This window comes from Sus scrofa, chromosome X (genome assembly GCF_000003025.6).
Source record: "Sus scrofa isolate TJ Tabasco breed Duroc chromosome X, Sscrofa11.1, whole genome shotgun sequence".
Lineage (NCBI taxonomy): Eukaryota > Metazoa > Chordata > Mammalia > Artiodactyla > Suidae > Sus > Sus scrofa.
The window spans coordinates 82,268,151-82,292,400 of record NC_010461.5 but is presented as its reverse complement, the minus strand read 5'-3'; the positions used below and the strand labels follow the sequence as shown (position 1 = coordinate 82,292,400).

The following is a 24,250-nucleotide window of genomic DNA, read 5'->3' as shown; positions in this document are numbered from 1 at the left end:
TATGCTTTGCCCTTTTCTACTCCCAAAACCTGATGAAAAACGCCAAGTTTGTAGCGTTGTCCTCCACATGAGACAGATCTGCTCCATTCAGTTGCAGGAAATATTCTTAGCAAACACTTACCCTGTGTGTTCAGCAGCAATCAGGCCATTGATGATGATGTAGAAGTTTATTAGAAGATGAAGAGAAGAATTACCTACAAGTAATTCCGGAGTACTGGCTACCAGGAGCCAAATGCCTCCTCGGCAGAAATTCATTGAATAGCATGCATTTATTATATATTGGCTTCCAGAAGTTTACTCAAGCTCAAACTTGCTATTTAAACCCTCCCCAGCATGCGGGCCACCCACCAGTTGCAAGGCATGATGACACGACAGATAACCCGCCCTCCTTGGTAGCAGTATGGATAAGGGTAGTAACCTAGTAAAGGTTCACAGACACGGCGGCAGTAGCGGTTGCCTCGACGGCAGTAGATACAACAATAGCCTCTCTCATCCAACATGGGGTCGAATTCTATTCCATTTTCAGTCTGAAAAAAGAAGACAATGTTGAGGGGAAGGTTCACTAGCAAGAGATCCGCAAAGCTGGGGAGGACTATAAAGCCATACGAGTTGGGACTGGTGAGCAATTAATTTCCTGAGCCTTATCATGGAGATACATCAATGGACTAGATCAAGATTGATCTTTAATTTTTTAGTTTTTAACTTTTTAAAAATTATTTTTAACCAGACTTGTGTTGGTTGCCAAGGGGTGGGGGGAGGGAATGGGATGAACTGAGAGTTTGGGGTTAGATATAAACTATTACATTTAGAATGGATAAGTAATGAGACCCTACTGTATAGCACAAGGAACTATATCCCATTTCTTGGGTTAGAATATGATGGAAGATAATATGAGGTAAAGAATGTATATATATGTATGACTGGGTCACTATGCTGTATAGCAGAAATTGGCATAACCCTGTAAATAAACTATACTGAAGTAAAAGAATGCCATCTTCAGCAACATGGATGCAGCTAGAGATTCTCATACTAAGTAAGTCAGGAAGAGAAAGACAAATACCATATGATATTACTTACATGTGGAATCTAAAATATGGCACAGACGAACCTACCTACAGAAGAGAAACGAACTCACAGACAGAGAAAACAGGCTTGTGGTTGCCAAGAGGGAGGTAGGAGGGAGTGGGATAGATGGGGATTTGGGGTTAGTAGATGCAAACTATTACATTTAGAATGGATAAGCAAGCAATAAGGACCTGGGGATAGCACAGGGAACCGTGTCCAATCTCTTGGGATAGAACATGATGGAAAATATATGTATGACTGGGTCACTTTGCTGTACAGCAGAAATGGACACAACATTGCAAATCAACTATACTTTAATAAAAAATAAAAAACTACAAAAAATCTAAAAAATTATTTTATTGAAGTATAGTTGATTTACAATATTTTGTTAATTTCTGCTGTACAGAAAATACACATATATATTCTTTTTCATATTCCTTTCCATATTCACCAGATTGATTTTTTTTTTTTTTTTTTTTTTTGCTTTTTAGGGCCGCACCCGTGGCATATGGACGTTCCCAGGCTAGGAGTCCAATCAGAGCTACAGCTGCCGACATACGCCACAGCCACAGGAACATCAGATCAGAGCCATGTTTGCGACCTACACCACAGCTCATGGCAACACCGGATCCTTAACCCACTGATCGGGGCCAGGGATTGAGCCTGCAACCTCGTGGTTCCTAATTGGATTCTTTTCCACTGCTCTATGACTGGAACATCTCACAAGACTGATTTTGAACAAGTCTTCTAGGGATTCCAAGATTTTTAAATACTTTTTTTTGTTAAAACAATGACCATTCTCCTTTCAGTGACTGTGACCTAAGGAGCAGTGAGTTTTGCGAGGGCTCTCTGTTTTTTCTCTAACAAGAATAACGTAAACAGAACTCACATAGTCATTGATTGGGAGTTCTTCCTCACTTGCTTGTCTGGCATGACGGGTCTTCTCCACCTTCACTTGAGGGACCACCCACTGCTCGTTTTGTTCAATGCCCTTTTTTTCATTGGTAGGAAAGTGAAGGTCTTCACCATCCTCCTCAAAGTCTTGTAACTCTGAAACTAAGGTAATAAATACAAGGTTGTGATGCATCTGCTTTGCCTGGGGGACTAGCATTTGGGGACAGAAATTTTTCCAGTGTCTTCTCACTGCCATCATTTAGGCATGCATGAACCAAGTTCCTGCAGCTGATATTTAAAGGAAATCATCCCAAACAAATCTGATCATTTCCATGTGCATAGAATTCTTTGTTCACTTGGCATCAAACACTTGCTACTTTGCCTTATTGGCATACTAAATTAAAAACTGAGGACAGGGGACCATGGTGATTTTACCCATGGTAGATTCTCAGGAAACATTTTTTGGTTGCCTGATTTGATTCAGTGCCTCTATCCCTTCTCTTTCCTTTCTTAAAAAAATTTACCTTTATATTTAGAAATAATCTTAGATTTATAGAAGCATTGCAAAAATAGTACAGAGTTTCTGTATACCTTTCACCCAGTTTCCCCTAACGTTAGCATCTTAACAAAACCATGGGACAATGATCAAAACTAAGAAAATAGCATTAGTACAATATGATTAATCAAACAACAGACTTTATTCAAATTTCATCATTTCCACTTAAGTTCTTGGGAGAAGAATGTTGGAGCGGAAGTTGTAGTGTCCAATCCAGGATACCACATTACATTTAGTTGCCTTTTTTTGTTAAGGCTAAAGAGTACCAATAGATGCCTGCATTGACTAGAGTGTTCTCTCTTGGGTGATATAGTAATCTATGCTATCCAGAATGAGGGAGGCCAAATTCTATGTTAGCTGGGCAGAATAAGATGTCAAGGGACCTTTGCCCTCTCTATGGGCGGACTGGAAGTTGAGAGCTGGACACTTCTACTCTGGACCTTTAGCTCTCAATTACTTTTAGAGTGATTCCTAAAACAGCCACAAAGAAATTTTATATTGAAATCACCATCCTATCTTCTGGGGAGAATGCCACCATTTCACATAGAGAATCCTTCTTGAGACAACAGAGCTTTGTTTGGGCTCTTTTCTCCTCTGTTCTTGGGTTGGGCACACAGTGGTTTGAGCCATAGTCTGGTAGCCTAACTACAATAAATATAGATGCGCAAAGAGAGACAGATTAGCTTTTGACTATCACTACTCACATTAGGGTGGCATTACTTCGCTGGGCTATTTAAAAGCCTGTCAGCATTAATTTATCTGATTTATAACTTGGCTGTGAAAAATTTCCCTCCTCACTGGCAGTCAGCATATACAGTTTCATCTAAGAAGATATAAGCTGATCACTTGTTTTCCTAGAAATGTACTTTCTGAATGCTGGGAACGTTAGCCAGTTACTGACTTTGGAAAGTGGAGGAGAAAGAGGAGGAGGAGAAGGAGGAGGAGGAAGCCATACCTGCTATTAGAGTGGGATTGATCCAATACATGGTCACATTATCACAAATCTCCAGAATTTTGGAATTTTTAAGAAAGTCTCGGTTTTCAATAGGCTTTTCTGCTGGGACCCAAATCACTGACTGTTCAAAGAAAGTTGTGGTAATTTCTTCATTCTGAGAGAAGAACGTAGTTCAGGGTGGGGATAGGCAGAGAAATTAACAAAATGAGTGAGGCATTATGGGATATTTGAAAACACCATATTTTGAGTCTGAACAATAATTCCAGTCCGAGAGCTACCAGTGAACTAGCTCTGTGCCTTGCATATAGTAAGTGCACTTGAGAGAGTTAACAATTGGTTCCTCCCTCTCAGGTCTAACAGTAAGGCTGCTCACTGAAACAGGAGTCTTCTTTGCTACCATTTCACTTAAAGTCAGTAAGGTGCTCCAACATTTTCTACTCCCACTGGGCCATGTATGTTTTAATTTGAGCTTCGGGAGCCATGAGTGATTTATATCTATTCTCTTTCTTTTATTTTTTTTTTTTGTTCCTTATTTCCTTTTTTTTTTTTAATTTTATTTTCCCACTGTACAGCAAGGGGGTCAGGTTATCCTTACATGTATACATTCCAATTACAGTTTTTCCCCCACCATTTCTTCTGTTGCAACATGAGTATCTAGACATAGTTCTCAATGCTATTCAGCGGGATCTCCTTGTAAATCTATTCTAGGTTGTGTCTGATAAGCCCAAGCTCCCGATCCCTCCCACTCCCTCCCCCTCCCATCAGGCAACCACAAGTCTCTTCTCCAAGTCCATGATTTTCTCTTTTGAGGAGATGTTCATTTGTGCTGGATATTAGATTCCAGTTATAAGTGATATCATATGGTATTTGTCTTTGTTATTCTCTTTCTTTTAAATGGATGTTGTGAGCACCTGCCTTGTTTTAGGCTGACAACCAGGGTTGCAAGCTGAATTTGATCTCAAGTTGAAAAACATTTCTAGGTCTGGGATCCGGCATTGCAGTGAGCTATGGTGTAGGTTGCAGATGCGGCTCAGATCCTGCATTACTGTGGTTGTGGCCAGCAGCTTTAGCTCCAATTGGACCCCTAGCTCAGGGACTTCCACATGCTGCAGGTGTGTCTGAAAAAAAAAAAAGGAAAAAAATTTAAGGATTTCTTTTCCAAAAGGAACATCACGGATGAAGTTAAAAACAAGTTGCCAGAGTGGAAGAAAATATTTGCAATATCTAAAACTGAAAAGACAATGTGGGAAAAGAATCTAAAAGAGAATGGATGTGCGTATATGTATAACCCAATCACTTTGTTGTAGAGCAGAAATGATCACAAGATTTTTTTTTTTTGTCTTTTTGCTATTTCTTTGGGCCACTCCCACGGCATATGGAGGTTCCCAGGCTAGGGGTCTAATCGGAGCTGTAGCCACCGGCCTACGCCAGAGCCACAGCAACGCGGGATCCGAGCCGTGTCTGCAACCTACACCACAGCTCACGGCAATGCCAGATCATCGTTAACCCACTGAGCAAGGGCAGGAACGGAACCCGCAACCTCATGGTTCCTAGTCGGATTCGTTAACCACTATGCCATGATGGGAACTCCTGATCACAAGATTTTAAATCAAATATACTTCAATAAAACTTTAAAAATGAAAAAAAACTGAAAAGGGATTAATAAAAAAACTTGAATAAAACTAAAAAAAAAAGTATGAGAAATGGCATTGCATTTAACTAGAGAAAAAGAAAGTGAGTCTGTCTTAGACCTGGTTGTTCTGGATGGAAAAATAAGGAACAGACTAAGATGAATATAAAAAGTTGTAAAAATTATGTGGAAAAGGGAAGTTTGGGAGTTCCCATTGTGGGGCAGCTGAAATGAATCCGACTAGGAACCATAAGGTTGTGGATTCGATCCTTGGCCTCTCTCAGTGGGTTAAGGATCTGATGTTGCCATGAGCTGCAGTGTAGGTCATAGACACGGCTTGGATCTGATGTTGCTGTGGCTGTGGTGTAGGCCAGCAGCTGTAGCTCTGATTCGACCCCTAGACTGGGAACCTCCATATGCCACAGATGTGGCCCTGAAAAGCCGAAAAAAAAAAAAAGCAGCAGGGAGTGGGGGGGGAAAGTTTGGTTGGGTGCGTGTATTTTGTTGGGAGTGGGCTGGGGCAAGACTTGGATTTGGTCTCTATGTTAAGAAAATAAGGTTTTCTTAGAATGCTGACTTTGGTAACAGATTGCATAAATTTCATTGCCTTTAAGTGATTTTGGTTGAGAGTTTAAGTTTTATTTCACAATGATCTATGATTTTATTTGACCAAGCATTTTAAAAGTTTTTGCTGTTTTCAATGAACTTCTAAAGTGTCAAATTCTAGTTAAAGTTCTTCTGACCTCTACCTAAATTGAGGTGTTTCACAGGGTGCCTGGGGCACCTCAGAAAAATATTAAACTGGGACTACTTTACAGATTAAATCGAGGAACATTGTCAAAAAAAAGATTCTGTTGCATGAAGATAAATTTCATTCCATGTCAATAAAAAAAAATTAACCTCTCATAAAAACCCAAACATTTCTATAATCCAAATTGGTGAAATCGGTTAAATAGCAAGAGAACCTAATATTTTTCTTTTTACAAGATTGCCTGTTGGGAGTTCCTGTTGTGGCACAGTGGAAACAAATCTGACTAGAAACCATGAGGTTGCAGGTTTGATCTCTGGCCTCACTCAGTGGGTTAAGGATCTGGCGTTGCTGTGGGCTGTGGTGTAGGTCGCAGACGCGGCTCGGATCCCGTGTTGCTGTGGCTCTGGTGTAGGCTGGCGGCTACAGCTCAAAATTCGACCCCTAGCCTGGGAACCTCCATATGTTGCGGGTGTGGCCCTAAATGGACAAAAGGCAAAAAAAAAAGATTGCCTGATGATAGTATGGCTGTAGTACAAAAGATGTCCTTGTTTCAAAGTCAAGTCTCTAATTTGGGGTGGGGAAAAAAATGTAATGTATACATGTAAGGATAACTTGATCCCCTTGCTGTAAAATGGGAAAAAAAAAGTCTCTAATTTGTGACTTCACTGGCTTTACTACTATTTTACTTCTTTCATTCTAGATGCTTAGAGTTTGTCTCCCAGAGTGTGTTTTGTTTAGGTATCCCTTCTTATATTGTCAAGAACGCTGCCTTCTCTACTGTTTATAGTGCTGGAAGTGTTTTGTGTACTTATCTCCCATTCATTTACCTCTTGGACTTGGACATTCCTCCCCCCCCCTTTTTTTTGTCTTTTTTGCCATTTCTTGGGCACCTCCCGCGGCATATGGAGGTTCCCAGGCTAGGGGTCAAATTGGAGCTCTAGCTGCCGGCCTACGCCAGAGCCACAGCAATGCGGGATCCAAGCCATGTCTGTGACCTACACCACAGCTCATGGCAACACTGGATCCTTAACCCACTGAGAAAGGCCAGGGATCAAACCCGCAACCTCATGGTTCCTAGTCAGATTCGTTAACCACTGTGCCACGATGGGAACTCCTTCCCCCTATTTTTTTTTACATCACATCTATGGCATATGGAAGTTCCCAGGATAGGAGTTGAATCAGAGCTGTAGCTGCTGGCCTATACCACAGCCACAGCAACTCTAGATCCAAGCCAATCTGTGGCCTACACCACAGCCCATGGCAACGTACCAGGTCCTTAACTCACTGACTGAGCAAGGCCAGGGATCGAACCCTCATCCTCATGGTTCCTAGTTGGATTCGTTTCCACTGCGCCACAAAGGGAACTCCCCCCCTCCCCACTCTTAATAAGGCCATTTCTTTTCTCTTTTGTTTCTTTCTAGCTTTATGATTTCAGTGTTTTTATTTATACTTTGAAATATGGCTTTGTATAATTTTCCTCCTAGTCATTTAATACTCTCAAGTCTTAGCTCCTTTGCTCTTGGTTCTGTAAAGACCTTGAGCTGCATTGAAAGGAACTGTAGGAGTTCCCGTCGTGGCTCAGTGGTTAACGAATCCGACTAGGAACCATGAGGTTGTGGGTGTGATCCCTGGCCTTTCTCAGTGAGTTAAGGATCCGGCATTGCCATGAGCTGTGGTGTAGGTCACAGATGTGGCTCAGATCCCACGTTGCTGTGGCTGTGGTGCAGCCTGGCAGATGTAGCTCTGATTAGACCCCTAGCCTGGAAACCTCCATATGCCGTGGGTGTGGCCCTAGAAAAGACAAAAAAAAAAAGGGACTGTATAAAACGAGGTTGGTACCCTGACTAGCTTTGTTAGCAAAATCAGGTCTATTTATATACCTGCTCTGCATGTTTAACATGCACAAACCATGGCTATATTAGTGAGGCAAGTACAGAATAAGAGGATTCTTCTCATTTGGGACCACAAATTCATCTCGTTAAAAAATCCGTAGCTCGAATATAAACAATAGGATTTTCTTGAAGATAAAGCAATCTCACAATCATGAGATGAATACTTCCTTTATTTAGACAATCTGACAAAATTAACTGAAGAATAAATTAGGGCCAAAATGAGACATTATGAACCTTTGCCTTTAATTTTTTCAGAAAAATAAATCCTGTTGTGTCAGTTCGGGAGGTCTTTGCATGCTTGCCCTACTCAAATGCTTATATTATCTTCTATAAACAAGGAGCATATGATATTGGATATAATAGCTTTTTATCCTATTCTCCTTTCATTTTATTCTTGCCTCCTCTAGCAATCTCTGAGATCCTGGAAGTTGTTCTGTTCCTCAGATGAATCCTATTTATTTATTTATTATTTGTTTATAATTTTATGGCTGTACCTGCAGTTTATGGAAGTTCCTGGGCCAGAGCTGAATCGGAGTCACAGTTGCAGCCTATGCCACAGCCACAGCAACACTGGATCTAAGGTACATCAGTGACCTCTGCCACAGGTTGCAGATCCTTAACCCACTTAGCAAGGCCAGAGATCAAACCTGCATCCTCACAGAGACTATGTTGGGTTCTTAACCCCCTGAGGCACAGTGGAAACTCCCAGATGTATCCAATTTAGACTCATTAAAAAAAAAAAAAAACTCCAAAATTTTTCTCTTGCCACAGACCTTGGGAGCAGAGCATCATCTCTGGGGGAAATCCTCCTTTCTTAGAAACTCTAGAAGCCAGGGTCTGTAAGTTCTCTGGCCATGAGGAAACTAATAGCATGTTTGTGGGAGCCAGGGACAACCCTGAGACTTGGGTAATGGAAAGAAAAGCATGATCCCCACAACTCCTCACCCCACAAAATAAGAAAAGTAAAAAAAAGGGTAGACGAGAATTAAGATGGAGACAGTTGGGTGGGAGAAGAGTAAAAAAGAAAAAGGGAGAGAGAGAAGAAAAAAGAAAGCATATTTACAGTATGTAGAGTGGCCACTGTGCCATTGTCATAATCTCATTTTAGATTTTCAGTTAAACACTGAAATGAATCAACCCAACCCAACGTTCGTTCCTCTGGCTGCAATGGTGTATGCCTCAGCTAAGGTTTCCCTTCTTCCTCCATTGAGAGCAACATACATAACTATGGTCAGAATATCAGGAGAAATTAAGTCTCATGGTCATTTTTTTGGCTGCTCCTATGGCATGCGGAAGTCCCTGGGCCAGGGATTGGACCTGGACCACAGCAGTGACCTGAGCTCCTGCAGTAACAACACTGGATCCTTAACTTGCTGCACCACCAGGGAACTCATCATGGGCCTTTTTGATGTTTGCATTTTAGGCAATAATTCTCCATCTCCTACTAGGCCTTCAGGGGCCATTCAGCAAATTGGTACCCTAGGTATTCTTACATTGGCCTAGCAGTGTGTTTTTAAAGAATTCATATTACACTGTAGTTCTTACCTTCTTTGCTTTCGCCTTTCCTAGTGATATTAAAGGTGGATTATTCCATCAGCAGCCCAGCATAAAATGGTAAAGTGAAGGAATTTAAATCTTTAAATAGGTTGAATGTCACAGCGTGACAAAAATGACAAGGATCCCAGGTGGTCCTAGGGCTTTTTTAAAGGACTTTATCTTAGGCAGGTTGATTTTGTTCCTCTGGCTCATCCCTCTTACTAGAAATCTTTGGTTTGGAATCTTTGTTAATTGCTACCCAGTATAAAAGTACTCTGTTGGACCTGAAAGCATGAACTTTTTATTTATTTATTTATTTATTTATTTATTTATTTATTTATTTATTTATTTATATATTTAGGCCGGGCCCACAGCATGTGGGAATTCCTGGGCCAGGGATAAAACCTACACCATAGCAGTGACCCAAGCTGCTGTAGTGACACATGGGATCGTTAACCCATTGCACCACAAGGAAACTCCAGCTTTAGCGTTTTGAAAGGCTTGAGTTCAAGATCCCAATCTGCTCTCCACTAGCCTGTGTAACCTTGGGCAAGTCACTTTTTGGTCTGCATCTGAAAATGGGGATAATGATAGTAAGTATCTCTGGGTCATTGTGAGAATCAGATGAGAGTAAAGCATTTAGTACAGTGTATGACACACAGTTAGCCCCCAATAAATTATGGCTTTTGCTATGACTATTATTATTCTTACATACCTCATCTATTTCTTCCTCTGGTTCAGAAAATTCAGGAATCACTTTAATCTGAGTTTTGATGAAGCATTTTTGAAGACCTACAAAGTAAATGCCAGTGTATCCCTATAAAACAGACAAAAAAACAAAACAAAACAACTTCCTGAAATAGTCACAATTTAATGTGTTTCAAGATCTGTCAGGGCCTCAGGCTGGCAAAATTTGAATTCAAAAGGAAACTTTGTCTTATAATTAAAGGGAGGCTGCAGTTTATTTTTAACTTGATTCAAATGTTCTAATATTTTAAGTAGGAAGTCTTAGGGGGAAAATATCCAACTTACATTTTTAAAGTCATGTACTTCCAATGTTTCATCAGTGCCATTTCCACTTCTGAATATTTCGGTTCTGGTCACAGGATCAATTTCCATGTAAATCTTCTTCTTCTCTCCATTGCTGTAGAAAGTGTGTTCCATGTCGTATGTCTGAAAGAACAGAGGAGAACAACATCTAAGATACTCAGTATGTCCGTTCATGAGAGACATTAATTGGGTAATATCAGGGGCATCTTCTTTTTCCAGAGCCTTTGTAGAGAGGTGCCATCTCAGCAGCTTGCTGTTGGGAGTTCTCTGAGAGTTGAGATTGAAGTGAGGTGTTTTTTGGCACTGGAGCTGATATGGGGATCCCTTCAGAGCCAGTATTTTGTATTCAAGCCAAGTTGCTGAACTAATTACTAAGAATTCCAACAGTTTTCTTGGCAGGCTTGACTAAATTGCAAATGATATTTTACAAACCAGCCTGTAAGGTGTTTCCCCCTTGTGGAAAGTGGAGGAATTGCCTAAAATCTACACTGCTTTAAGCTACCACTTCCCTTTCCAGGTACTCAGTGGTCAGCCCTTACTCCCCATGAAAGGCTAGGAAAGAGATTTGAACACATTTGGAATACTTAGCTATTGTTTTTTATCTCCTTATTCATCCAGGGGTTTAATATTGTCTCAATAGTCTTGGGTCTCCTTTTTAGAATCTGCAGACAATCCTCTTTGGCCAATATTAGAGAACAGTCTTACTGTGACCTCAATTGCTTCCTTAATTTTTTCTTTCCTTTTTATTTTATAGCCACACCTATGGCATATGGAGATTCCCAGGTGAGGGGTTGAATCGGAGCTACAGCTGCAGGCCTACATCACAGCCACACCAACGAAGGATCTGAGCAGCATCAGAGAACTACATCACAGCTCATAGCAATGCTGGATCCTTAACCCACTAAGCAAGGCCAGGGATCTAACCTTCATTCTCATTCACACTATGGGACACTATGTCAGTCTCTTAACTCACTGACCCAAAATAGGAACCCCTCAATTGCTTCCCTTTGCCCTTTAAACTCTATTCAGCGACTATATAAACTTTTCACACTCTGGGCTAACCAAATCATTCTGTTTACTCCTGATTTTTCTTTTCCAAACCGATTCAGCTGACTTCCAATTCTCCAGATTCTGGGAGGGATTAAAATGGCGGAATAGAAGGACTGGAGCTCAACTTCTCCCCTAAAAACAACAAAATTTACAACCAAATGCTGAACAATCTTCAACCAAATGGGCTGGAAACTTTCAAAAAGATATCCTACCACAGAAGACAAAGAGGAGGCCACATCAAGAGCCTCCAGGAAAAAGACGTTAGACTGTTGATGCTGAAGATGATGCAAGACATTGGAAATAAACTGGAGGCAAAGATGGATAACTTACAGGAAACACTGACCAAAGAGATACAAGATATAAAACTTAAACAAGAAGAGATGCAAAATATAATAACAAATAAAAAATTCACTAGAAGCAGCCAACAGCAGAATACAGGAGGCAGAAGAATGAATAAGCGAGGTGGAGGACAGATTAGTGGAAATCACGGATGTGGAACAGGAAAGAGAAGAAAGATTGAAAGCAAATGAAGAGAGTCTCAGAGAACTCTGGGACAACGTTAAATGCATCAACATCCATATTATAGGGGCGCCAGATGGAAAAGAGAGAGAGAAAGTGACAGAAAAAATACTCCAAGAGAAAATAGCTGAAAACTTCCCTAACATCAGAAAAAAGCCACTCGCTCAAATCCAGGAAGCACAACAAGCACAATATAAAATAAACCCAAGAGGAACACCCCAAGACACATATTAATCCAACTGACCAAAATTAAAGACAAGGAGAAAATCTTGAAAGCAGCTAGGGAAAAGAAACAAGTAACATACAAGGGAACCCCAATAAGGTTATTGGCAGATTTTTCAGCAGAAACTCTGCAGGCCAGAAGGGCGTGGCATGATATACTTACCGTGATGAAAGGACAAAACCTCTGACCAAGATTCCTCTACCCAGCAAAGCTCTCATTCAGATTTTAAGGAGAAATCAAAAGCTTCACAGACAAGCAAAAGCTAAGAGAATTCAGCAACACTAAACAGCTTTATGACAAATACTAAAGGAACTTCTCTAGGCAGAAAAGAAAAGGCCACAACCGGAAACAAAAATTCCACAAATGACAAGGCTCACCAGTAAAGGTATATCTACAGTAAAGATACAAAATCATCCAGGCACAATTATACCACCAAAACCAGAAATCGTGAGAAGAGGAGGGTACAAATGCAGGACACTGGAGATGCACTTGCAATTAAGAGACCAACAACCTAAAACAATCTCGTGTATACATAGACTCTTATATCAAAACTTCAGAATACCTGCAAACCAAAAATCTACAATTGATACACAAACAAATAAGAAAAATCAACGCAAGTACAACACTAAAGATAGTCATCAAACCACAAGAGGAGCGAACAAGAGAAGAAGGGAAGAAAAAAGAGCAACAAAAACAAATCCAAAGCAATGAATAAAATGGCAATAAGAACATCCATATCAATAATTACCTTAAATGTTAATGGACTAAACGCCCCAACCAGAAGACATAGACTGGCTGAATGGATACAAAAACAAGACCCATATATATGCTGTCTTCAAGAGACCCACTTCACTTCTGGGGACACATACAAATGGAAAGTGAGAGGATGGAAGAAAATATTCCATGCAAACGGGAATCAAAAGAAAGCTGGAATAGCAATACTCATATCAGACAAAATAGACTTTAACATGAAGAATACTTTAAGGGACAAGGAAGGTCACTAGCTAATGAGCAAAGGATCAATCCAAGAAGGAGATATAACAATTTTAAATGTCTATGCATCCAACGTAGGTTCACCACAATATATAAGGCAACAGCTAATGACCTTAAAAGGAGAAATCAACAATAACACAATCATAGTGGGGGACTTTAACACCCTACTTATAGCAATGGACAGATCATGCAGACAGAAGATCAATAAGGAAACACAGGCCCTGAATGATGCATTAGACCAGATGGACTTAATAGATATTTATAGGACATTCCATCCAAAAGCAACAGAATGCACATTCTTCTCAAGTGCATATGGAACATTCTCTAAGAGTGATCACATCCTGGGCTACAATTCTCCCGATTCTCCAGTATATAGAATTCAACATCTCTGAACTGTAATGTTCACTATGTAATATGGAGCATCCCAAGAGGAGCACTTTGGTAAAGCTGCCTATCAGGTTGCTCTCGAGTGGCTGAAACAAAACTCCTTCCTACCCTCTAAAAGAGACAATTCACTTTCTAAGGACCAAGAGGACCAGTCCCATAGAGTGTCCCAGTTTCCAAGCCAGCCCATTACTTATTTCTGAGGACACATTTATAGCTAGAAGTAAATAAGCAGCCTAAAGGAATTTGCTACCTGGCCAGACCTGCTGGTGCCATAAGAAAGTTTATTTTATCCCTGTCGTTAGGAGGCCTTTGGCTATCAAGTTTCTTTATACACTTTTTTCCCTATGAAAAAAATTTAGTGAACTAAAAGCCTGAAAAAGCCAGTCGTCCACAGAGCCAACGTTGCTTTCTAATGATACTGTTCCCAGCAGCAGTCTTTCAGAGCTTGCACTGGGTCGGGTTGTTTTTTAACATCTGCTGGTGTCTTTGACTGGATGTTAGTTTAACCTGGCCAAATTTTCCCCAACTCAAGTAGAAAAACAAGTTGGAAGGGTTTGTAGAAGCAATATCACCTCAAGTATGAAAAGTTTATATAGTCTCTGAATACGAAACTGAGACAATATCATTTACCTCTTTGCTGCCCTAAAGTGCCTTGGACATGGTCAGAGCTGAAGTATTTGTTGAATATGTTTTTTCTCACCAAGAGCAAACTCTCATCTTCCTAAAGAGAGATTTTGAGCATTGGCAAGGTCTTTTAAGAGACCATGTTTTAAAAAGGGGAAGGAAAACAGTATTTAAAACCTTCCAGCAATTGCAGAGTTAACACAGGAAGTCTAGCCTGGTTTGTGACAGGTAGCAAATTCCTTTAGACTCGATATTTGCTTCTAGCTATAAATTTGTTCTCAGGTCCAGCTCTGCAGCCAGCTTGAGAAACTTCTACCTATGGCAACAAATTGAACTCTCAGTTGGCCTGAACTAAGTAGAGGAGAGCGGCATCTACTTCAGATCCAGTCTTGTCAGCTCTCCCAACAGGGGGGAATTTCTTTAGAAATACTATCCATTGTTGAGACAAATGTCAACACCACTAGTCATTGGGGGTGGGGTGGGGTGTTTGTTTCCTCAGCAGCACAACTGATGGATCACTGCACGGAAAAATGAGGTTAGAGACTAGGGGATGCTGGAACACTGCCTACCTGGGCAAAAGAGAAAATACAGGCTGTATTTTCAATCATTGGTAGAAGATTATGGAACCATACTGGTGACATTTAGGATTTCAGTGTACTTCTGTCGAATGAGTTTTCCTGCCCTGTTGGCAATGCACTTCACTTGGACACCTTGCTAGATGAAAACTATTGGAAACTGCCTAGCTCAGCAGATCTCCATTATTTTCAGCATTCCTTAGAAAAGTTTTTTTTTTTTTTTTTTTTTTCGGTGGGGGAGGAGGAATTCATTGTGATTGTATTTATTAGCCAGCCAGTTAGCTTTTTTGTTAGCAATGGTAGTAGGATCAGAATGACTTCATTTACATGTGAATTCTGGGTGGGGGTGGGGAGCTGTATATTCACACCAATGGAATTCCACCATCAAAGGTGTCCTTCTGGAACAGACTGTCCTTTGTCTAGAAAGATGAGGCTGGTGGCCCAATTTGGACTGCTTAGGGATGGGTTTGAGCAAATCCAGACATACTGTTTCATCCGGGTCCCTGTGGAGCACATTGCCTGGGTAATGGCTCTGCAAGCTTCACTGGCCCATATCAAGACTGAGCTCATGACTTTGGCTTCAGAATGACTTTTTTCTCTACTAAGCTCACTGGTGCAGGGGCTGAGGGTCTTTCTGGAGATGAAGGAATAAATGTCCACTCAAGTGCAAACTAAGGCAGAGACAGGATGATCGGTCTGAGAGAGGGGTGAGTGTGTTCCCAGTAGCTCATCTCAGTCTGCCCCCAAATCAGCTTTATTCCAGGAAGGACAGAACAGGGACAGAGTCTGATGAAAAGTACACTTCCACCAAATTGGCAAAGAGAGCAAGTTAATCTTCGATGTGTCTAGTTTCCCTTTCCTGTTCTTTTCTTTTCCTTTTTTTTTTTTTTTTGTCTTTTTGCCTTTTCTAGGACTGCACCAGTGGCATATGTAGTTTCCCAGGCTAGGGGTCTAACTGGAGCTGTAGCCGACTGCCTATGCCAGCGCCACAGCAATGCCAGATCCGAGCTGCATCTGTGAACGTATACTTCACAGCTCATGGCAACGCCGGATACTTAACCCACTCAGTGAGGCCAGGGATTGAACCTGCAACCTCATGGTTACTAGTCGGATTTGTTAACCACTGAGCCATGATGGGAACTCCAGCCTTTCCTGTTCTTTTCATATCTTGTTCCCTTTGTACCTTCCTAGCCCTCTCTCCTCTTCCCACTTCCCTCAATTCCTCTGTCATCTGTTTAGGCATTTATGAATCTCATGGTGTTCCAGGTACATTATATCGAAGAAGAAATCACTCTGACCAATGATTTCATTAGTGATGGCTATTTGCCTGTTTAAAAAATTGAGTGCAATACTTAACTTGAAGGAGTGAATTACTAATGGTGGATTTTAAGCAGCATCAGGAATAGGAGATATTTTAAGAGAAAGGGCCTCTTTCCAGCTCCACTCAAATGGGTTCTGACTCTATCCATACATAAGGCTGGTCTTAACTATTAAGGACCAGAACAGTGGAGTGGGACAGGGAAGGCAATGGAGTGGAGAATAACTCAGAAGTGAAGTGAGATAGATACATGGTGAAGGCCAAGCACTGAGGAATGTAAGAAGACCACACGGACAAAACATGGAGAGAACACAAACCCATTTCTCTTTCCTGCCCAGGAATTCTTTCCTCAGTCCAGTTAAACTCTCTACTCAGGCAGCAAATGAGCCCCAAAATCCTCCTCTCACAGTCTGCTGTGTTTTCTGGCATCAATTCGTGACATTCTCTGGGATCAGAAAAGAAAGCTTTTGATAAAGAGTAAAGCTGCCTCAGACCTTAGTCTGATGGATCTGTTTGGGGCAAGTAGCTTTAGCCTGTCCCGAAAAGGATTTGAGAACATTTGGCTGAGATTTGTTTTTTGAAGCCTATGATTAATTTAGCTGTTCTTCTCTCCACCTTCATTCTTTACTGTCTGTTTATGAGGTACACTCTCCAAAGGTGAAATACATGCTCAGAATAGCTGGCTAGCAGGTGTAGGGCTGAAAGGAAGGGAAGGTAATGCATTGTACCATATTATTACCGATCTAGCCTGTGGGAATTAAAGGGCCTCTGGGTATTTCTTTAACCAAAACAGAGCAGACAGATTGTTTCTTATGCAAAGTTGGACTTCTGCATCTTCAATCATCAGTTCTCAGCCCTGAAAAAAATTGGCATAGGCAGCACAGGCATTCCTCTTTTTCAAAAAGGAAAAAAAAAATGCATTTTTTTCATCTACAGACTCAAACTGGCTGGGAAGTTTTTCTCTACCCACTATCCTTACCACTCCTTATTCTTAAATGCAGCTGAAGGACAGTTGAAACAATTCTTAGACTAGGTTCTAGGTCTAGCCTCAACTCTGCCACTTACCAAATGTCTCTGGATGCTTGGTTCCCATCTCCACCCCCCTTGCCAGATACAGTGATGAATAGTTGACAGAATCGATTCTTTATTTTTTCTAATTGGAGTATAGTGATTTACAATGTTGTGTTAGTTGCAGGTGTACAGCACAGTGATTCTGTTATACACACACATATATATATATATCTATTCTTTTTCAGATTCTTTTCCATGATAGGCTATTACAAGATATTGAATATAGTTCCTTGTGCTGTACAGTAGGTCCTTGTTGTTTATCTGTTTTATTTATAGTAGTTTGACAAAATCAGTTCTGCTTGGATTTGGGTTGACACCTATCAGGTTGAATCATTGGACTTGCTATCTGTTGATTACCTGGGCTACTTTCCCTACAGTAGCTCCAACACCCCTCTTGGCCACTAAGGGACAACTCCCTTCGAAGACCTAGGTTTTTCTGGCTGGTGCCACAGAAGTTGCTCAACAAACGCTGCCTTAGGAGAATGAAGAGACCTAATATGAATGTGCCCCTAGCAGCCAGAGTCCTGCTCTATGTAATCGATGCTGCCCCTCAGTAGTGCAGAGCAAGAGCTGTCCTGGGAGGGTTGCTGTACAAAGGTGGACTTTGCCCTTGCAATGGATTGGGAGGAAAATAAAGTGAAAAGAAGGCCTTTTAAAAATGCTTCATCATAGGAGTTCCCGTCATGGCGCAGCGGAAATGAATCCAACTAGGAACCATGAGGTTGCAGGTTCGATCCCTGGACTCGATCAGTGAGTTAAGGATCCGAGTTGCTGTGAGCTGTGGTGTAGGTCACAGACAAGGCTTGGATCTGGCGTTGCTATGACTGTGGTGTAGGCCAGCTGCTACAGCTCCAATTAGACCCCTAGCCTGGGAACCTCCATATGCCGCCAGTGTGGCCCACAAAAAGCAAAAAAAAAAAAAAAAAAAAAAAAGGCTTCATCATTTGGTGAAGCTCAGTCCCTGCTGAAGACACAAAACTCCAGCTACAACTACAACTCCATCTACAACTCCATCTCTTTCCTGGAGCGGATGAAATGCTTCTCCAGATCAACACTTCACCCACCAAATTGCTGTGTAGGAATGCCCAGGGAACACAGGGGGGAAAGCTGTATCCCTCATGTGCCTAGAAGAGGAGCGAAGAAAGTTGGTCTCTTAGCCTTAGAGAAATAGGCACCGTAAAGCCAGATCCAGACTTAGAAGGGAAGTTCTTTTTCTGAGCAAAGGATTTCCAGCCTAGAATGCTATTTAGGCTTGCAGTCCCCAGTGAAACTTTTTTTTTTCTCTTCTGTCCTTTTAGGGCTGCACCCATGGCAAATGGAAGTTCCCAGGCTAGGGGTCGAATTGGAGCTGCAGCTGCCGGCTTAAGCCTCAGCCACAGCAACACAAGATCCGAGCCTTGTCTGTGACCTATACCACAGCTTACGGCAACTCGGGATCCTTAACCCACTGAGCAAGGCCAAGGATCAAACCTGCATCCTCAAGGATTCTTGTCAGATTTGTAACCCTGTGAGCCATGATAGGAACTCCCCCCAGTGAAACTTTTTTAATGGTCATCTGCAGTTGAGATGGGGGAGAGGGCAGAAGGATAACCCCTTATTCTCCTCCCTTCTTGTTTTATCCTGGTAATATGCAGAACTTGAGGGGACATCCCCAAGAATCTTTGGATTACTGGGTGGGCCTTAAGACTTAGGCTTTCCAAATAGCCCTGAGTCACCAGGCAATTCCTATATATGGCAGGAAGTGCATCATTTCATTTATTGAATGTATTATTCTTCTGCTTCATTCTACAAAGAATTGGAAGGGATAGGCTACAAGGTCTGGGTTACATCTATCAACTGTTGGTTTAAGGGCTGGAATTTTTTGACTTGTTTTCTCCATGTTGGATTAATTACCTAGGGAGTTGGCTTCTGATGGTTTCAAGTTCAATGTGTAATATGGGGAGCTTTAAGCAAAAATGTTTCTCTAGGGAATATGTCTCAAAGAGGCCTAGGTGGTTACTGCCTGGAAGTGGAGACTCTTTGTGATGCTCTCTTAAAATCTCTGGGACTGAATAGGTCCCCTCTGCTTGGTTAGGAAAGCTGAATACAGAGCTTGATGGACTAACTTTCATTTGGCTCAAGTGGCTCCTATGTGTGGCTGTGGATTGGGGGTCTGTAGCCTATAAGGGAGTCCAGATTTAGTTAGTCTCCCTTGTTACACTTTATTTTATTTTTTAGTTAAAAAAAATTTTTTTTTTGTCTTTTTAGGGCCACACCCACAGCATATGGAGGTTCCCAGGGTAGGGGTCAAATCGGAGCTGTAGTTGCTGGCCTACACCACAGCCACAGAAACATGGGCTCCAAGCTGTGTCTGCAACCTACTCCACAGCTCACTGCAATGCCGGATCCTTAACCCACTGAGCAAGGCCAAGGATCGAACCCACGTCTTCATGGATGCTAGTTGGGTTCGTTAATCGCTGAGTCAAGAAGGGAACTCCATTACACTTTATTTTGATCCCTTTCTCCCCATGCCTCCACCTCTCTCCCGTGTATGCTTGTGTTCATGCTGGAGATGTATGGGGGGGGGGGAGTCCAGCATAGCTTACTTCCCCTTTAAGATCAAGAATCTGGATCTTTTATCCACATCAAGGTGGGAGGTAATGGAAGGAGGAGGAGGGGGTGACTTACTGGCATGGAAATGTCAACACCAGATGTGGAATGTTAAATAAACACTTTATTATACACAGATGTCAAAATACAAAATAAAAAGAAGACGTGACGGAGGCTAGAGGAGCAAACACTAAGGACTTGGAGGAAGTCCTAGGACTTAAAACATATCACTGTCACCCATAAACACAGCAGCAGTGCTGCTTCTCTCCACCAAGGGCCCCACAGCCCCCACAGGTCCAACAGGCTTGTAGAGGAAAGTCCAGAAGAGCCTGGGTTTTAATCTGCTAACTGCTTTTTCTTGCCAGGCCATACTCTTAAGGGGAGACTCTTTAATTTGTGCAAGATGCCTGGATCCTTTTCCTCTGCAAATCTTCTTCCAAAGACTAATCTGACTGCTCCTCACTTCCCAGCATTCATAAGTCAGCTCCAAGGCAGGCTTATTGGTTGCTTTAGCCATAGAAACATAGATGTTCCCTTGGGCTTTTTGGGAATTGAAGGTAGTCAACTGAGTGGAGCAGTCACATTTTCTGCTGATTTCCCAGTTTGCAGTGGACCTAGCCTGATATTTAAGTCCTGGCCTTGTGGTGAAGGCCAGGACTTAAATATCAAAGATAATAAATTGCAACTCCCCACTAGAATAAAGAACAAACAACCTTTGTTCATGGTGGGGAAACTTGCCCCAGGATACATCTACTTACTGTCTTTAACCAGATTACTTTGCAATAATTTTGTGCATTTTTGAGAATCTCTTTGCTAAAAAATTACATTGCAAGATGGATTACTTCTTGAGAGATTTGGTTCTTGATTAACCTTTTTTTTTTTTTTTTTTTGCTTTTAGGGCTGCACCCATGGCATATGAAGACTCCCAGGCTAGGGGTCGAATCAGAGGTACAGCTGCTGGCCTACACCATAGCCACAGCAACGCCAGATCTGAGCCACTTCTGCAGTCTACACCACAGCTCACAGCAATGCGGGATCCTTAAAACACTGAGCGAGGCCAGGGATCGAACCCACAACTTTATGGTTCCTAGCCGGATTCGTTTCTGCTGCGCCACGATAGGAACTCTGGTTATTGGTAAACTTCATCTGGTAGCATACCCCACCTCTTCTGTGCGTTCACTGACTACATTTTATATTTGGTTTGAGGAATCACAGGATTGCTCTTTATAATCCATTAAAAAGAGAACTCAAGTGAGAAGTAAAGGTTATGTAATATAGAAGCAGAGGAGACCATGGGCCCTGTTCACGAGCTTGGCATCTTGCAAGATAAAAGCAAGGTTCCCCACCTGGTCATTTTTATTTTCACTGAGACAAATAGCATTATAAGTTTAGAAAAAAAAACATATAAACTCTTTCAGAATACACTTTGCAATACAAATGGCTATAATAAAACAAGAAAGGCCATCTGGGTCCCACCTTTAGGCAAACATGTATGGGTGGTTAAGTACATCATGGCCAGGGAGCACAAAGTGTTTGTTGTCCTCTAACTCATCTGTAATTGTTAAGAGGATCCAAGATTGAATTTGTGGGGCAGCATGTCACCTTGGGAATTAGCTAAGTAATAGCAGCATTGGATCAGAATACATTTTGGCACTCTTACTCATTTGCTGTTTCTTTCCTGATCTCAATCGCTTTGCCCGTCTTGCTACCCTGAATATAGGTGGCTTCTCAAAGACATGTGAACCGTAAGTAGTTCAGAAGCAAGATAAGAGAAAGGGCTAAATATAGGCAATGGATGATGCTTGAAATCTTTTCTGGAACAAAGTATAAATAAAAAAGCAAGCAAACAAAGTTTGTTATTCATTTTCCCTCCAGCTTAAACTTGATAAGGTATCTTCTGGGACTAAATGAAAGTAGGTATAGCCACAGAGGTGAAGAATCCAAAGGGGGCTATCCCTTACTTCTCTCTTCTTTTGGACACTTGTCCTGTTGATTTTCTATTTTCTACACCCCCCACCACCTCTCCTTTCCAAATGATCCACATTCTTTCCTCTCTGCTCCTATCAATAGTTTGGCTCCTAATAGTTCATGCCAACCCATAATCTTATTGAATTTCATCCTCCCTCCTGGGTTTGTGCCCTTCCCTTCCTACATATGTTATCAAATAGAAATGAGCATCCTGCGACAACAAATTAATAACAACAGTAACAACAGTAACATCCCACAGGCGGAAAAATGTGGCGAAGTCAAAATAGCAGCTTCACACCTTATAGTTTGTACATTCATTAATTCTCTTTCAAATGGAAATTGTCGGCATGAAGGGACTACGATTTTCTTTGGGTCACATCTAAACTTGCCTATTGCCCCGAGAGTAGCAATAACAGTAAGGTATACTAATGTCAACTAGGATGGTCAGCCAAGCTCTACCAAATAATGCTAATATCAGAAGTATTCTGAGATATCTGTTATTAATGACTTGATGTTGTTTGATTCTACCTTGTGGCATTACTATCTCAGTAGGACAGCAACGATTGTGGCTGGTGAGAAGCTGAAAACCTCTATTTTTTTTTTTTTTTGAGTTGCAAATAAATGTGAACTCAGGTATGAGAATTGCTGCCTGTCCTCACAGCAAATGTATTAAGCCAGAAACATAATCCTTGAAAATCCTTTGCTGCCATTTCTGGTGGTTTCTTCTTATGTGGTAGTATAATTAATTTTCCATCAGTTTTTGCCCAGATAATTAAAAGAAAGATGGAAAAAATTTTTTTCTTACAGTAAAAATTTTGCTTCTATTTTACTCCATAAAGCCAAGCATTATAAAAGAATGGGTAATTTTTAATCTTATCATTACTAACCAGCATGCAGAAGACTCATTTTTCCCCTTCCAAAATAGGCAAAAAAAAGAGTGAAATCTTAAGTTTTCATACCACCAGAAAATAAACACAAAAGGAACTTAATGATTTTCATTTTTAGAGTCATATACCTGCCCATCACTAATTAAATTCAATCAGACTCAAAACAGAAACATTCAATAAAAATGTGCATTTACTTACTTTTTTGGGTGTCTCAGGCCAGAAGTGCTTGCCCCCCCAAAATAGGACAATTAGCGTTAGGGCGAGTATACCAAATACCAATCCACAAATCTTAAGTGATTTACATATCTTCTTGGATTTAAAAGCTTCTGCCTAAGCAAAGAACAGAGAGAATGAAACAATACACAATAGCTCTTAAAATAGCAAGCCATAATTCAAAGTCACTTTTGATTTCACTTTTTAATGTTCATATTGCAATATGATAAATCTGTGAAGCCAATGCTTCTGCTCAAAAGGGAAAAAAATATGAATCAACTTACATTTAAAATGTGACAGTCCTCACAGTTCTCTGGAGGATTCTTTGCCATGGTCTCTCAGCACACAGTACTCTTTCTCTGCTTTGAGAGGACTGAGAGACCACTGCTGAGGTGGAGTTTCAAGTGAGTCGGCTAACAGATGCCAGAGGAGAGGCTGAATTTATATGGCTCAAATATGTCATACCAGAGCCTGAGGGAGCCCAGGGGGCTCCTGTGCTGTGATTTGTTACATAGATATACCCATATATGTATATAACTTCTGTGCACAGAATTCCATCCAGAATGGCAAAGACAGAAGGTTATAATGAAAACTATTGTCCTGGGGGTTGCTTTGGAAGGGGACCAAGCCTCGGACACATTGAAATGATTTTTCACTATGAACTTAAAATATCAGTGGCAATACACGCTGCACACTGCAGCAATAAGCAAACAAAACAAAAAAGGAATGAAGACTCGATTTCAATTCCATTTGATCAAACAAATACTTATTGCAGGGATATTAAATGTCAGGCACCATGCTTGGTGTAGGAGATTCAGAAATGAATAAGCTAGTGCCTTCTCCACTACCTTATAGCTTTTTGAGATCAATATGCAGTCAACTAATTATGATTAAAAACAAGATTTACAAGATTTAAACTTTCTTTCTCACTCTTGTCATCCTAGCTCTCTGATTATTTTCCTTTCCTAGGCTCTTTTCCTCAGTCTGTTCCTTAATGTTGGTATTCCTTATGGTTCTATCCTTCTCATTCTATATATACACTTCTTAAATGATCTCATCTACTCTTACAGTTTAAAATATCCTTTATAGATCAATGGTTTACAAATCCATATCTATATATCTATAGCCCCATTCTGTCTTCCGAATATCAGAGCCATTTGAATATCTCTACCTTGATGTACCTCTGGAATCTCAAAATTCAACACGTCCCACATCAAACCCTTCTGCTTTAGATACCCTCTTCCTAACGCCCCGTGGTGACAATTAGGTAGCAGAATTTTATTTATTTATTTATTTTGCTTTTTAGGGCCACACCTGCGGCATATGGAGGTTCCCAGGCTAGGGGTTGAATCAGAACTACAGCTGCCGGCCTACACCACAGCCACAGAAACTCAGGAGCTGAGCCACGTCTGCGGTCTACACCACAGCTCACAGCAATGCCGGATCCTTAACCCACTGAGCAAGGCCAGGGATTGAACCTGAATCCTCATGGATCCTAGTTGGG

The 24,250-nt window shown here is 41.2% G+C and overlaps 1 protein-coding gene across 1 annotated transcript; it reads right to left on the bottom strand.

Moving 5' to 3' along the window:
- TNMD (tenomodulin) lies at nt 318-23,078 on the bottom strand. Its single transcript, NM_001099934.1, is given in 7 exon segments — nt 318-527; nt 1,955-2,121; nt 3,471-3,624; nt 9,995-10,096; nt 10,312-10,452; nt 22,732-22,863; nt 23,031-23,078. Coding segments are annotated over 7 exon segments (954 nt in total).